Source organism: Urocampus carinirostris, chromosome 11 (assembly GCF_059441175.1).
Source record: "Urocampus carinirostris isolate Australia breed hairy pipefish chromosome 11, RoL_Ucar_1.0, whole genome shotgun sequence".
NCBI classification, from domain to species: Eukaryota; Metazoa; Chordata; class Actinopteri; order Syngnathiformes; family Syngnathidae; genus Urocampus; species Urocampus carinirostris.
In genome coordinates, this window is record NC_142359.1 from 28,767,254 (window position 1) to 28,781,686 (window position 14,433).

At 38.9% G+C, this 14,433-nt stretch overlaps 1 protein-coding gene across 1 annotated transcript; it reads right to left on the reverse strand.

Moving 5' to 3' along the window:
- Positions 1-353: 353 nt before the first annotated feature.
- mfsd8 (major facilitator superfamily domain containing 8) lies at positions 354-13,189 on the reverse strand. Its single transcript, XM_088347295.1, has 11 exons — positions 12,859-13,189; positions 12,703-12,785; positions 11,871-12,155; positions 7,828-7,941; positions 6,873-7,017; positions 6,744-6,802; positions 4,553-4,661; positions 4,352-4,486; positions 1,460-1,563; positions 1,178-1,389; positions 354-737 (listed from the first exon to the last, which is right to left on the reverse strand). The coding sequence occupies exons 1-11, from the start codon at positions 12,912-12,914 to the stop codon at positions 531-533; spliced, it is 1,509 nt and encodes a 502-aa protein (XP_088203421.1). The 5' UTR covers positions 12,915-13,189; the 3' UTR covers positions 354-530.
- Between the last annotated feature and the right edge of the window lie 1,244 nt (positions 13,190-14,433).

Here is a 14,433-nt window from a genome sequence, read left to right on the forward strand (position 1 = left end):
TATATTACAAGGTTAATTGTAAGAAGTAGGGTTAAACCGACTCACTCAACCAATGAAGAATTTTTTTTTACGAGAAAATGGTTATGACCGAGCACTGGTGAGCTATTTTCAAAAGAGGTCCACAGCCATCTCATAGGTTAGGCTTAAGAGGCACCCTGGTCCCCGCGGGATCCACATTGGAGACCTCTGCTCTAAACCATAATCCTAAATATTAAACTCATCTAAGGCTTGATATGTAATTGAATCAAGAATGTAAATAAACAACCTAATCATAATATTCTCTGAGACATTTTCGCACATTGAGCTCACATTTAACCAGTGACTATTTCCCTGACATTAAAACATGCACCATATTTCAGATCATTCTTTAATTCTTTACAATGCAATCAAAAAAAAACATGTGATAGAGGATCAGTAACATCAAGTACGGTAACTCAATTTTAAGTGTCCAAGCTAGAAGCCACATACACGCTCCCTTATTCACTCGCTTTTTTTGGTCTTTTGTGTCTTCCAGTGTGGAAATCGCCATCTTATTCTATTGTCCGTCCGTGCCGCACCGAAAAAGCGATAAGTCTCTGGTAGACGCAGCTGAGAAGGACAACGGCCGCCGCCACCTGGACGCAGATCATACTGAAGGCCCATCGAGGGCCGAGGATGGTGTACACTTGGGAGACAAAGACCGGCCCCAGAGTCCTGGCACCGCTTCCAGATGCAGTCAGCCAGCCCATGTAAACGCCCTGAAAAAAGAAAGTAGTCAAGCTGTTGTAATGTTTTCAAAGCAGTGACCTTGTTTAGTGTGTTTAGTGTGCAAAAAAGCACAAGCAACAATTCAAACTAAGGAGACTCAAAGTGACCAAACCGCACCATTTTTCCTCTCATTTTTTCATTCAAGGCTTTTTAACGCTTTTGGGTAGCTGTATCAGTAAGATGGAGGACAACCTTGTTAGCTCCCTTCCAATGAGACCCATGTTATGTAAAATAGATGCTAATTTCTATAGGTAGTCAAACATGCATATTTACATAATAGTCCATGTATTTTTGCTGATTAAATAAATCAATATTATTATTTTTTAAATAACGGTAATTATGTTTTTTTTACCACTATGAGGAACTAAATAATATACACTGTCCCTTTATGTCACTCCAGCCAGATGTGTTTGCAATGTTAACCTATTACCTGAGGTTTGGGTCCAAGAATTTTGGAATAGAGGGTGTAGGACATGACGTTGCAAGCCGGGTATCCCACCCCGATGAGGAAGTCTGATGAGATGTACTGAGCCAGGTGAATGGCAGGGGTGTACTGACACCAGGTCTGGTCGTATGGGCACCCCGTGGGCTCAAAAGAGCTGTTGGATGACATCTGACTTACCAGTGAGTTGTTCTTAAGGTCTAAAGATTGAAGAAAACTAGGTTATATTCCAACCTTGACACGTATTCTTATTAACATAGTTTTGAATACCTGCCCACTGGATTTTGGGGTAGTGATTCCCCCAAGGTAGCAGAATGAAAAAGCCGCAGAATATGATAGCCAGGCCTGCCAGTAGCACTGGTCGATCACCGACCCTGAAAATGTTTTCCTGGGTTATTAATTGATCTAAGAAAAATACTAAATAAGTAAAACAAATTGTTGTAAAAAATAGTTGCGCTCGTATTAATTACCTTAGGATTTGATCAGAAAAACATGTTAAATATGAAACTAAAATCAAACCTTTCTCACTTGAATGATGTGATTTTTTTTGTTACTCTGTACTGTATACAGTCATCCCAGAACTCGCAGAAATGTGGGATTGTGGAGAATGTATTGCTGCCGCAATAGTGTTGCTCAGATTTTGGTGGACAGAATGGCAAGCCCTGCCAAATATGACATACATTTGCTCCTTCTGCACCCACTTTCAGCAATAGCCAACTGGGGACAAGGGATCCCTGCCAAAACAATGCAGTTTATTTCAGGCTGATCATAATGTCAGGGTTTAGCGGCTGAAACCACAAAATAATGCACTCTGCCAACCACTGCTCTCAGCAAGAGTCCAAAGGGGATAATAATTGCGGCCACAATCTTGACTTTATTTTAGGTGGGCCAGAACAACATGAGTTTTGATAAAAGTGCCTTATGACGGTCCCTACTCACAGCAGTATGAGATTGGAGATGATGACTGCAAGAGTGAAGTTTGTTTCATGCAGAAATACTGGGGTACCAAAAAAAAAAAAAATGCGAGCTTCAACAAAAAAGCACTCTGCTGGTCCCCGCTCTCAGGAATATACAATCGGGGATAACGGTTTGCTGAAGGTGGACAGAAGGCAAAACAGAGTTGCCAGGCCGGACAAAAATGCACTGTAATGGTCACAACTCGCAGCAATATGCGATCAAGTGATGGATTACAAGTATTTGTCCCCTTACTGATTTCTGTGTATATATACTTATCACTCACCAATTTTAATAATCACACAGACAACCCACAGAGATACCAAATGCAGTTTTGAAATGTTTGACCCTATGTGAAAAAGTACTTGCCCCCTGAACCCAATAGCAAGTTGGGCCACCTTTGGTAGCGATAACAGAAACTGTTTACGATAATTGGTAAGGAATCTTTCACAATGCTGTTGAAGAATTTTTGCCCATTCTTCTTTGCAAATTTGTTTCAAATCTGCCATATTGGAGGGTTTTATAGCATGAACTGCCTGTTTAAGATCACAGCATCTCAAATGGATTTCAATCCGGACTTTGAATTCGACCAATTATCATGAACGTTTGATGTTTGTTTGTTTGTTTTTTAATAAATGGAATAAACTAGGGGTGGGACGAAAATTGTTTCATGTATACATGTATTGTAATTTTATTTTTGGAAATTTTTATAAATTACATTTCTCCTAGTTTTTGGGCTGTCATATCCGGTAAAAATGAGGGAAAGCAAACAGAAGAGGAAAATGGAGAAGAAAAGCGAGCAACGACAACTAAAGCCGGCGCCCATCAATTTTGAATACAAGGTATGGACACATTTTCATACCTGTCAACCTGTACGTTTTTGCCGTGCAAAGTACGTTTATTATGCATTTTAAGACGTGTATGGCGTACAAGAAAATCTGTACGGAAAAACGCAAATTTGACAATTATGGGTACCATCCGGTGTACACTTACTATTACGAAACGGCAAATCAATCAAGTCAAACGAGTTCGCAGCGTTAGCCTCTATCTCGGTATCGATTTTTTCGTTGCAAACAAGGAGGGCAGTTTGATGCTACTGTGCGCATGCTTCTGCCGCCTGGGGATTTCCCATTGCATCATTCCGATCACACGTGAAAAAAGCAAAAGCAGAGCAGTAGGCCTACATTACAACATAGTTTTGAATTTTCTTTAGATACAATCATCAAGTCGCAATGGCCGAGCCTGAATTAAAACGGCGTAAGTTAAATGGAAGAGGCAAGCATCACAAAGAGTGGGAGCAAATGTCAGGACGATACGAGGGATTTATACAAGCTTCAAAGACAGGTGTGGAATATTCGTATTGTGTTGCTTGCAAAAAAGACGTGAAAGTAGCTGCCTGCTGTTTCTATGATTTAAAGACGCAGTTTGATACAAAGAGCCACGCCAAAAACGTAGAAGTCTGGAAAACATATCGATCAATGGATGTTCATTAATTAAGTAATCAAGCAACGCTTTTAATTTAATCATTTATTAAGAATATGTACAGAATGATATAACGAAACAGATGTAAAATAAAACATCTTAAACTACATAAAAACGTTTGAAAAAAAAATTGGTGCAAGATTATTTTGTATGGGAAAATACGACAGTTTGTAAGGGCATGGAGCCGTGGAGGTTGACAGGTACGCCTTTTGGTTTTGACACAGTTCCCCAGAAGATGGTGCTAGACATCACCAAAATCGTCTGCAAACTTTGTCGCAGACCGGTATCCCACTTGCTTTTCTATTCTCTTTGTCTTAGTTGAAATACATTTCAGCTTCTGGAGTGACACGGACGAATGTGCATCGTTCGAACATCATTCATGGTTTATTGTCCCAGTAATATATTATTTCAGTTGCTCGTTTTTCGTTTTCAATTTAAATCATCAACTATATTGAATTGCTTGTAGGATCGCAATTATCGAGAATCGTGATATAAATCAAATAGGCACCTAAGTATCGAGATACGAAAAAATCGTGACCAATGGATATCGTCCTACCCCTAGAATAAACATTTTAAAACAGCATATTGTATTTTCTTGGGTCTTCTATGTGTGATATTTAAATTGGTTTGATGATTTTAAACCTTTGCGAGTGTTTAATAGGCAAAAACCCGTAAAATCAGGAAGGGGGGCAAATACTTTTTCACGGCATTGTACCTCTGGGTTACCTTTGTGCCGCAACTTTCACCACCAGAAACACCAGGATTGATTCAAAGCCGATGCAACAGATGATGATGCCGTTGTAGAAAACGGCCTGTCTCCTTGTCCAGGCGAACATGTCCATGGACAAAGGTGTGGCGATCCTGAAACAAAAAAAAGGGTCATTATCACAAAACTCACGAACACGTAAGAGCTTTTAGTCCACGTACGTCTCAAAAACGGCAAAAATGAACATGACGATGAAGAAAAGAACATTGGAGGTGAAAACTGCCAAGTGATCTATGGTTTCCTCTGCATCTTCCGTGACATCCACCTCATCTGTAAAAGACGGGACCACAATACTTTGAAGGGACTGTAATCTTATGCTTCAGGCAGGTAAAATTCAAGACTTCTTTGATGCCCTTTGAAAGACCAAGTCGATAACAAGAACAAAAACAATTGTAACAAAGAAAATAAAAAAGACAAATATTCTTACATATATACAGTACATCATGCCCTGTACACAAAACCTGGCATAGCTTTTAGCCATGGTGAAAAATATTGGGCTGACAGACATTTCTCATGGAGTTGACATTTTCCCATGGTCCAAAGGACTCTGTCCGAAGTTGCTATGTGTATTGTGGGTTAACCTAGGATAAGCGTCTGCTTTGAAAGGCCCGACTGAAACCACATCAGTGATTTGATAGTTCTGTTATTGTGGTCACGCAATTTTGCCAAAAAAGTCAATTTGAGATTTATTAAAAAATACAATTGATAAATCTTACTAAATCGTTATAGTTCAAATAAATATAAATCTTATTATTGTGTTCACATTTTTAAGACTAACGAAAATTGGATTTAAGACATTTTGATGCCAATTAAGGCCTTATTTTTAGAATAATGAATTCTTTAATAATATTCTAAGGATCCGCGGGATCCCTGTTTTAGTATTATCAAGTGCCTCCTAGAGGTAAATGAAACTTAAATTTAAAAAAACACAGTGTTGATTTTAAATCAAAAGAAAAAATACATTAACTTAAATTTAAACATGTATTTTATTTAAATACTCATAGGCTGAGAAATTAGCATTCATTTTTACATGAGCCTAACCCAAAGAGAGCTGACATATTTGCCCGGCATATTGCTGCTCCAGATACCTATAATCCTCCAAAAAGGTTGACCAAAAAAATGAGGTAAAATGATGTGTTTTATCTACTTCGAGTCACCGTAGTGGGTATTCATCCTTGTGCTTTGAAGCAATTGTTTTCAGTACTGTGACATCTATTGGTCAAATAACACACATTGTGCCTCTAAGCCCCATTCACACTTAGCGCCATTAGCTTGGAGAACTTGGCATCAATGCCATTGGCTGCAAAATGCCAACAGCATCGTCCCCTGCACACCTAAAGCCGTTATCCGCTCTACTCAAAGTTATTTAGATCACGGCATTTAGGATCATGTGACCATTCAAGATGGAACCTAATAGAATCCGATAATGATTACGAATACGAGCACATATAAAATAAATTTTGAAAAACGAAAATGTTCAGATTTGGAAAAAAAACATTTCAGTTTAAAAGTGAAATTTTTTAACATGGCTCGATTTTTTTCCCCCTCCAATTATTCACGTTAAAAAAAATATATATCTTTCGTATTAGCTATTTATTGGTTGATTCGTAGTATTTGGTTGCCTTACATTTACAACTTTGCCAAAAGAGATACAAAATTAGGGCCGTACCACAGAAAAAATGGAATAAGCCCTATATTTCTCGATGACAGCGTCTGGGTACTTGATGAAGCATACTGTGGAGAGTAAAACCCGATATCAACACAAACGTGGGAAGTTGTGGACTAAATTGCAATTGATTTTCATCTTTTATTGAGGATTAAGGGGAACTCCAGTGACTGCACAATGACTCAGAAGATACCGAAAGGCAACTGTAGTGTGTAACTTTCCCTGTTGTTATTTCTGATGTATAAACTGATTACTTTGCTTAATTTGCGGCAGAAAAAGTTGAATATTATAATAAATATATAGTATAAATATTGTAAAAAGATTGAATTAAGTAGCATCAAACTTCCAGTTTTACTCCTGATATAAATTAGACGAATTATGACAGCAAAGTATTGACTGGGTTATCGTCCAGAGGGGCGTCGGAACATTTTCAAACGTCACAGCGCTCCTTTGTATTTAGAGCGCATCTACAAGCTTGCAGTTCTCGTTTGTTGGGAATACAGCAACCGAACACCAAAATTATCAAACATGTTTGATACTTGACAGCTTTGGCTCTGCACTGCTTTCCTCGAAAAGGTGTCCCTGAACACCTGATGCCAAAAGTAAAATAACTTTCGTCAATGGGTGGTGCTTTGTGAGCGCGAGCCTTGGAAAGTTGGCAAAGATCCCCACTGTTGCCAACTTACCTTCAGAGAGGTAATTGATGGCTTGAATGAGTCTTCCATCATCGTCAACGCGATGCTCCCTGTGAGAACAAAAATCTTAAACAACAGAAAACATTGTCACCCTTTGATGTTTCTTTAAAAAGACCTCACCTTAGTACCAAGACCACCAATAAGATGTTGATGACTCCAAAGACCGCGGCCAGCAAGGCCGGAGCAGTGTACATGTTGAGCTTCAGATCGATGTACTCCACTGTGTAACCAAGTTCCCCGAGGAACGACAAGCAGGCCTGCAGAGCTAAGGGATGTAAAAATAGTACAGTGAGACAGAAAAAAAAATCCATGTTCCATTATCCTTGATCGCATATTGCCATGAGCACGGGCCAGCACAGGGGATTTTTGTCATGCCTGAGGGCCCTTTTTGTCCATTCTGTCAATTCTCACTCATGCGTAGGTGATCCATTATCCCGAATACCATATCGCTGCCAGCAATATCCCTGGTCAACTATTGCTAACAGCAGTGGCCGAGAGAGCAAATTTGAGCGTGGCGGTTCATGTTTTTTCGCAGTTTTTCTTTCTAAAATAAACATTGCTTGTTCACCGACGATTCATTATCCTTGATCACATATTCCTGCAAGTGGGGACCAACAGAGTCTAACTGGTGGCTTTTTTTCCTCATACTGTATTTCTTCCTTAAAAGTACTACACTTGTGTGGCTGCAATCCAATATTCCTAATCCTGTATTGCTGCAAGCGGGGACCGACAGAAGGCACTTTTATTGGAGGTGTCCTGTACTGGACCACTTAAAAAGAAATGCACCATTGTGATTTTTTTGTTAATGAAAAAAAGTGAGCCTTGGCTCACAAAAGCTCAAGATGAACTGGTCTAGTCAGTGGTTCAAGTGACATCAATTAAAACAAGGATAACAAATCCGGCAAAAAATATTTTTTTTAGGTGTAAAACCTACCACTCAAAAATAATTTTAAAATAAACAACAAGAAACATCAAAACAAAAAAAGGATAAAATCCTGGGAGTTCAAAAGAAAAGCAATGGACAACACCCTAGCTTTCTTTCAAGATAATAACCCAAACCAAGTCTCATAACTACCTGGTCCGAGGATGAAGCCTAAAGCTTGACAGGCGCTCATGTTGGCCATTGCGTTTGTTCTTTCCTTCAACGACGTGGCTCCAGCAACATATGACCTCACCACAGCAACATTACCTGAAGCAACAGAATCAGTGGTTGAAATCCCCAAATTAGAAAATATAACACAGTATAGCCAAGGGATACAAAAGTTAATCCAATGTGGGCATAGAGAAATACTGTATAGGTGGGTGTTGAAACATACTGTATAGGTGGGTGTTGAAACCTACAGTATGGTAATCAGCAGTGAAATTCCGGTACCTCAGATATAAACATCAAAATAACAATATATTGTATAGAAAGGACTATTTATTTGAAATGTGCATGTATATTAAAAAATAAAATTAGAAAAATATATATATTTAGTACATTTACTTCCTGCGGGGGATGAGGAGAGCCCACCTGCCCCCACCCTCCCTCATCGCATTCTACAGGGGCACCATAGAGAGTATCCTGACCAGCTGTATCTCTGTGTGGTGTGGAGGCTGCAGCGCTACCAACTGGGGTAGTGTTAGGAGGGTGACGAGGACAGCATAGAAAATCATTGGCCAGAAGTGCTGCCTATCCCAAGCTAAGAACATTATCAGGGACCCCTCTCACCCCCATCATGGACTGTTCACTCTGCTAGCCTCTGGGAAGAGGTACCGCAGTGTGAGGTGCAGGACCACCAGGTTCCACAATAGTCTTGTCCCCCTGGCCATTATACTGTTAAATGGTCAATCAAACACATAGTAAATCTAAACTGCTGCTAATCTGTACATCTGTGGGTTTTGTTTGACTTTTTGCACTACTGGCAGCTCTTTATAGCGAGCCACTCCTTGCACATCTGTTTCTATGCACTATTGTACTTACAGTGTTATTGTTACTGTTTACCTGACTTGTTTACCTGACTGCCCATTTTGCACATCTGGTTAGCTACTCCTCTTGCACTATTTGCGCTACTGTAAAATACTATACATGGCCATAATTATTTAGTATATCATTAGTACTCAATACTCCAACTCAATACAACATTTTATTTATATCTGTACATTCAAGGAAACTGTCCGGGTCAGATGTATCGACATTTCGTTGCGTATACACGTGTACTAGAATGACAATAAAGTAGATCTGAATCTGAATCTGAAAAAATAAATTTTATTTGGGCTGGTAGGACGTGACTAGCAATCGAACAGCGGAGTTAGTAGGTGGATGCAGAGAGGATCCGTTGGATTAAAATTAAAACTGATTTTAAAACTCAATTTGGTAGTATTGTCTTGCTTTAAGAAGATTTCCTGTCTTAATAAGCAGTTAATTATAATCATTGTCCCAATCGTCGAATGGTTCCAACGTAGCAAAGGTTTCTGTGTGCCTTTTTCCCTGATAATTGTGAAGTCGTTTCCATGGTTATCTTGTTTTTGCTTCTCTATTTGGCATCATTGCAAGCCTTGGCACCCATAGTGAAGAAAAATGTTAAAAAAAATGAAGTATTGTATAGATTAACAGAACATAAATCATTTACGCACTAACAATACTCCTATAAACTGCAGTGTGCGTAATTACGCACAGCCCAGACCTTCTCAGCGCACAAGAAAAGCTATCTGGCGCATAAAAATCAGGGTTCAAAATTGTGAAATTAATTTACTAGAAAAATTTGGCGAGAAAACAATGCACGCATGCAAATACAACATGGCTTCCCTCTGCTCGGTTTTAAGCACGGTATTTTTAAGTCAATGACAGCACGAGCTTCAGTAAATGAAGCAGGTGCGCATGTGAGATCGTGTTATTGCGAAAGAACAGCAGCGGGGAGGGGGGGTGCGGAGGAGATTGCTTTTAAACAAAAATATTATTGTTTGTATCAGTAAGACATTAAAAAAGAGAGACAAGTGTGGTTTACTTTAATTATCGCCTACAAAAGTTATGTGACCTTTCTTACCTATGTGACTACGTCAATGTTTCTGCGCAAATTTTTGTCTTTTTTTTTTCAAGAGAAGCAGCACTTTCGGCTTGGCTCACTAAAAAGAGCTGGCTCTTTCGGCAACCAAGCAGCTCGTCAGATTGTTTTTGTTGCTTTCATCTATATATTACCAAATATTATATAACATTTAGCACAAAGAAAAAAAAGCAGGAAAAAAATGTAAAAAGGAAAAAGCATGAAAAATGGAAAAAGCTAGTAAAAAAAGAAAAGGAAGTAACAAAGAAAAGGAAATTAGCGAACAACAGAAAAAGGGCAAGAAGAACACGAGTAAAAAGGTAGGAAAAGTGGCATTAATATTTAATTTCTGACATTCTATGAAAGAATTCCCGGTCCTATAAATAAGTTGATTGTTTTGTTTTGTTTATGGATCAGTGATTCCCCGTTCCCTTCGCTTTCTAAGACTGTGAGGTTATGTGTCAACACTGTCCTCCTCCCCCCCTCTTCGTATGATTCAATTTCCTTGTCATGTAAGTATATGGAGTTTGGTAGTATCAGGAACATGCATTATTTATTTGGGTCTTTACTACTTTCTTTTTGAACTGATCAATCATTATCCATTTCAATGAACTGAAAAATCAATCATTTAAAGCTGAAATTAAAATATGTTAAGAGTATTGCTTCCCTCATGATAAAGGCCAATAAAAGTCAATTAATTCGGGTGTGAACCCGCTAAGACTACGTGCTGGCCGAATCTGTAACCACTGAATTAGATTCTAAATTAAATAAATATAACTAAAAGCAATTGACTCTACAGCCAAGAGAGTCAAACAAGAAAAACAGCAATGCTGTAGAGTGACGTCTAGCTCTTATCTACAGGGGTTTTTAATAGCTATTTGGCAGTGCAGCATGAAAATAGTCAAAGTAACATAAGGAATGTTTCAGGTACAAACACCAACTTAAACCCTAAGAACCATGAAAAAAGAAGAGATCATACGTGCGCCGCTAAGAAATGCATGCACATTATGAATGAGCGGACCGAGGCTGCAATGATGACAAAAGCCAGGGGATGGCAGCATGGAGTAAGAAAGTTCCAAATTCAGTTCAGCTCTTTTTAAGAGTGGCCAAGGAAGAGAAGGGCAGCGCTACCTACATATAGAAGTGGTGCCGAGAGGAAATTGGTGTAGGAGCAAAGAATCAATCCCAGAACTATAGTATCGATTTGATCCAATTACTTGCTTAGAATCGATAATATTGATACATTGGTACCTCTACTTACAAATGTCTGCATGTGAAAGTTTCAGGTTACAAAGTACCTGAACGGGAAAATATTGCCTTTACATGCAGTAATGTTTCAGGATACAAAGTGAAAAATACAGTACGGGACGTATTGCCGCTCCCAGAGTTTCCCAAATATTAACAAACTGGCTATCACTTAAAATGGGCCTGGCAACCTAGTGCACATGTGTGTTATCCCAGCATGCACTTTGAGTCACAGTCACAGTTCAGAAACTAGGAGGAGAAGAGGTTCAGGCAATATTGCGAGGAGGGGGACGCAGGCATCATTCAATCAGACATTTTAGCTAAATTACACAAAGTTTCAAAAATTGTGGAAACTAATCACCCGAAGAAAGTGTTGATAAGTCGGGCTATTGCTCATTATGTCTGCCTCAAGTATTTCTGATGGGCTTTTCTGACGGCAAAAGCAGACGTCATTGGATCTGTTTTTTAAGAAAGGCGAGACAGAAAAAAGTCAATGAAGATTTTTACTATTTCTTTTATTCTTTGTTCTTTTTATTTAACATGTCTCGTGTTTTGTTTAATGTGCTGTAATCCATTTTAAACATAAATTTGTTTCATGTTCTGATGTACTTATTTGATTTATTAGAACATATCATTCTGTACTTTTGCGGGGCTCCAAATGGATCAGCGCCTTTACATTCAAAATGTGTCTCTACTTACAAGGTTTTCATGTGATGAAGCTACTCCCAGAACGAATAAAATTCGTAAGTAGAGGTACCACTGTATCTAGATTGATCCGCCTACCCCTGTTCTACACCATAAACAGGATGTCACTATACAGAAAACATATTTTCTAAGTGGCAATAAATACCTGCTCCAAAGCCCACAAATGCTCTGGAAATGAGGATGTGGTACTTGTCCCCGGTGGTCGGCAGGGAAGCGTAAGCGTAGTAGATGTTGGCCGACAGGTTGATGAGAATGGAGCACACCAGTGGCTCCCTGCGAGGGCGGTGATTGGACCAAAGACCGAACAAGGGTGATGCCAACATCTGGCCAAGACTGTATGCTGCAACCACCCAGCCCAGGAAGGTGGCATCGGCGCTGTCGTCCGACTTTTGCAAGTACGGCCACAGCGATGTAATGACAATAGTGAAACCTAGAAGGACAGACAAATGCATATCACAACACTATATTCTATTTTCAATTCTACAGTATGGATACAACGACCCCAAATTACAATGTTTTTGCTTTACGGGGTGGAATTTTACAGGCTATACCACGTAAAAAAATAAAAATCCACTCTGCAGAAGATTCTCCTCCCATCTGCATCCATATGCTTCACCGCTGTACCATCTCAAGTCAAGTCACACCAGGGTAAATTCAATTTCATTTTTCCTTTACAAGTTTGGTTATCTATAATGTTATTTAAATCATATGTACATATATTACACATAACAAGTATTTAATAGATAGTATTTACTTATATTAATAGTTTATCTGGGGGACCGTGGGTTCGGTACGTCAATTTAACTTCTATATCACCTCAGAACGGTTTCAAGTTACATTATATTCAATGGGTCTATTTGCACAACATGCCGTTTAGCTATTTAATCGCGAGAGGGCGGCAACGCTTAACTTTGCTTAGAATGGCTTTCTAGAAGAGTTTCCAAAAATATAGAAACAACGAAATTAATAATCCTCACCCACGCTGCTGAGAAACATTGTGAAGTACATGACTCGGATCGATCTCCATCGGTTCTTGTAATCGTCATCATGAGCCTCATCACTGGACATACGTTTCAATAAAGTTCCATTTTAATGCAAAAAAGTATGAATGAAAATATTGACAACCCACTTACCCTCTTGCTTCGTCTCGGAGCAAAGAAGCGTTGTCAGAATCTACAAACTCGGACATTTTAAATGGCGACGACTACAAAATTAGCTTAGACCTTGCTCAACTGCAACAGGAAGCTAAATAGCTAGCAAGTTAGTTAGCTAGCAAGTAAGTTAGCTAGCCCCTGCAGCTAAGGTTGATCCTTTGAAAAATCCCACGCATAGTGTCAATTCGAATCAACAAGCCACGTCTTATAATTTGGAAAGTGACGAAAAAGAAAAAAAAAACTTGTAAAAATGGACTCTGGAACCCGAAACAACACTTTGACAAGTATATGTAGCTGCTACTGACAGACACATCCGGGGACACTTCAAAATAAAAGCGTTACGTTGGACAATTAAGAAGGTTGTACGTTGCTCTCAGGGTAGATTGACAGTTGTATTGTGTAATTACAGCGAGGTAAATACATTTAATAAGAACAAACATTTAGAGAAAAACAATCAAAAATCGATATATTTCGATGTTAAACGGACTATAAAATGTTGCTTTGAAACATCATCTGCTTATGCAAGCAATAATGTAGAATATAATAGAATATACCTTTATTGTCATTGTTACAACATGGGTTGAATTTCTTGTGACAACAAAAGTGTACGTGGCACTCCAGGTCCACATTTTACAGTGAAGATGAAAAAAACAAAGACATAAAGGAACAAAGAAGATGTTTGTACTGTCCTTGTTGCATAGGCTTTTTTTTCCCCCGGAGGGGGTGTATGAGGGGGTGAGGGACAGAGATGGCCGGATCCAACTGGATATTTGATCTTACTGTACACACGGTCCAGTGTTTTTTCCCTAATTGCTCAGTCCACGTATTGAATGGATTTGGGAAGTAGAGTCCTTAAACATGCTCAATTAAAGTCGGCGGCGACGATAAAAGCTGTACATCGTTATGATCCGTCATACGACCAAAAAAACCTTTACAACAGCTAACGGTTTAGAGTTGGGGATCGGGTGAAAATGAAGCAATAGATAGATAGAGATAGAGAGATAGAGATAGAGATAGAGATAGAGATAGAGATAGAGATAGAGATAGAGAGAGAGAGAGAGAGAGAGAGAGAGAGAGAGAGAGAGAGAGAGAGAGAGAAAGATAGAGAGATAGAGAGATAGATAGATAGATAGATAGATAGATAGATAGATAGATAGATAGATAGATAGATAGATAGATAGATAGATAGATAGATACTTTATTCATCCCCGCATGGAAATTCACATTTCCAGCAGCATCCCTGCGCTGAGAACAATACAATAATAAAGCAAAAATAAATACAATATGCAAATACCCAATGTGACGTGCTAATACCCACTGTAGCGTGTAATATAGAGTATCTAGATAGTGCTACACGGAATACACATTGCAATAAAATTCGGTAATATGCAATGTGGTGTGGTTTAACGTGGGCCTTTACTCCGCCGGATGGAGTTAAATCTGAATATCTTGTTAGAGAAACATTCATGACAATCTTTATATTGAAAGCCATAAGTCATGTACAATGATTGTTTTTAGAAAATTAACTATTGTGCCTGTCAATGTACGGTAGAC

Coding starts and splice junctions, on each gene's coding strand:
- mfsd8 (XM_088347295.1), bottom strand. CDS start 12,914: ATGTCCGAGTTTGTAGATTCTGACAACGCTTCTTTGCTCCGAGACGAA. Junction 1,390..1,459: donor CCCCAAAATCCAGTGGGCAG/GTATTCAAAACT, acceptor TTCAATCTTTAG/ACCTTAAGAACAACTCACTG. Junction 738..1,177: donor TTCTTGGACCCAAACCTCAG/GTAATAGGTTAA, acceptor TTCTTTTTTCAG/GGCGTTTACATGGGCTGGCT.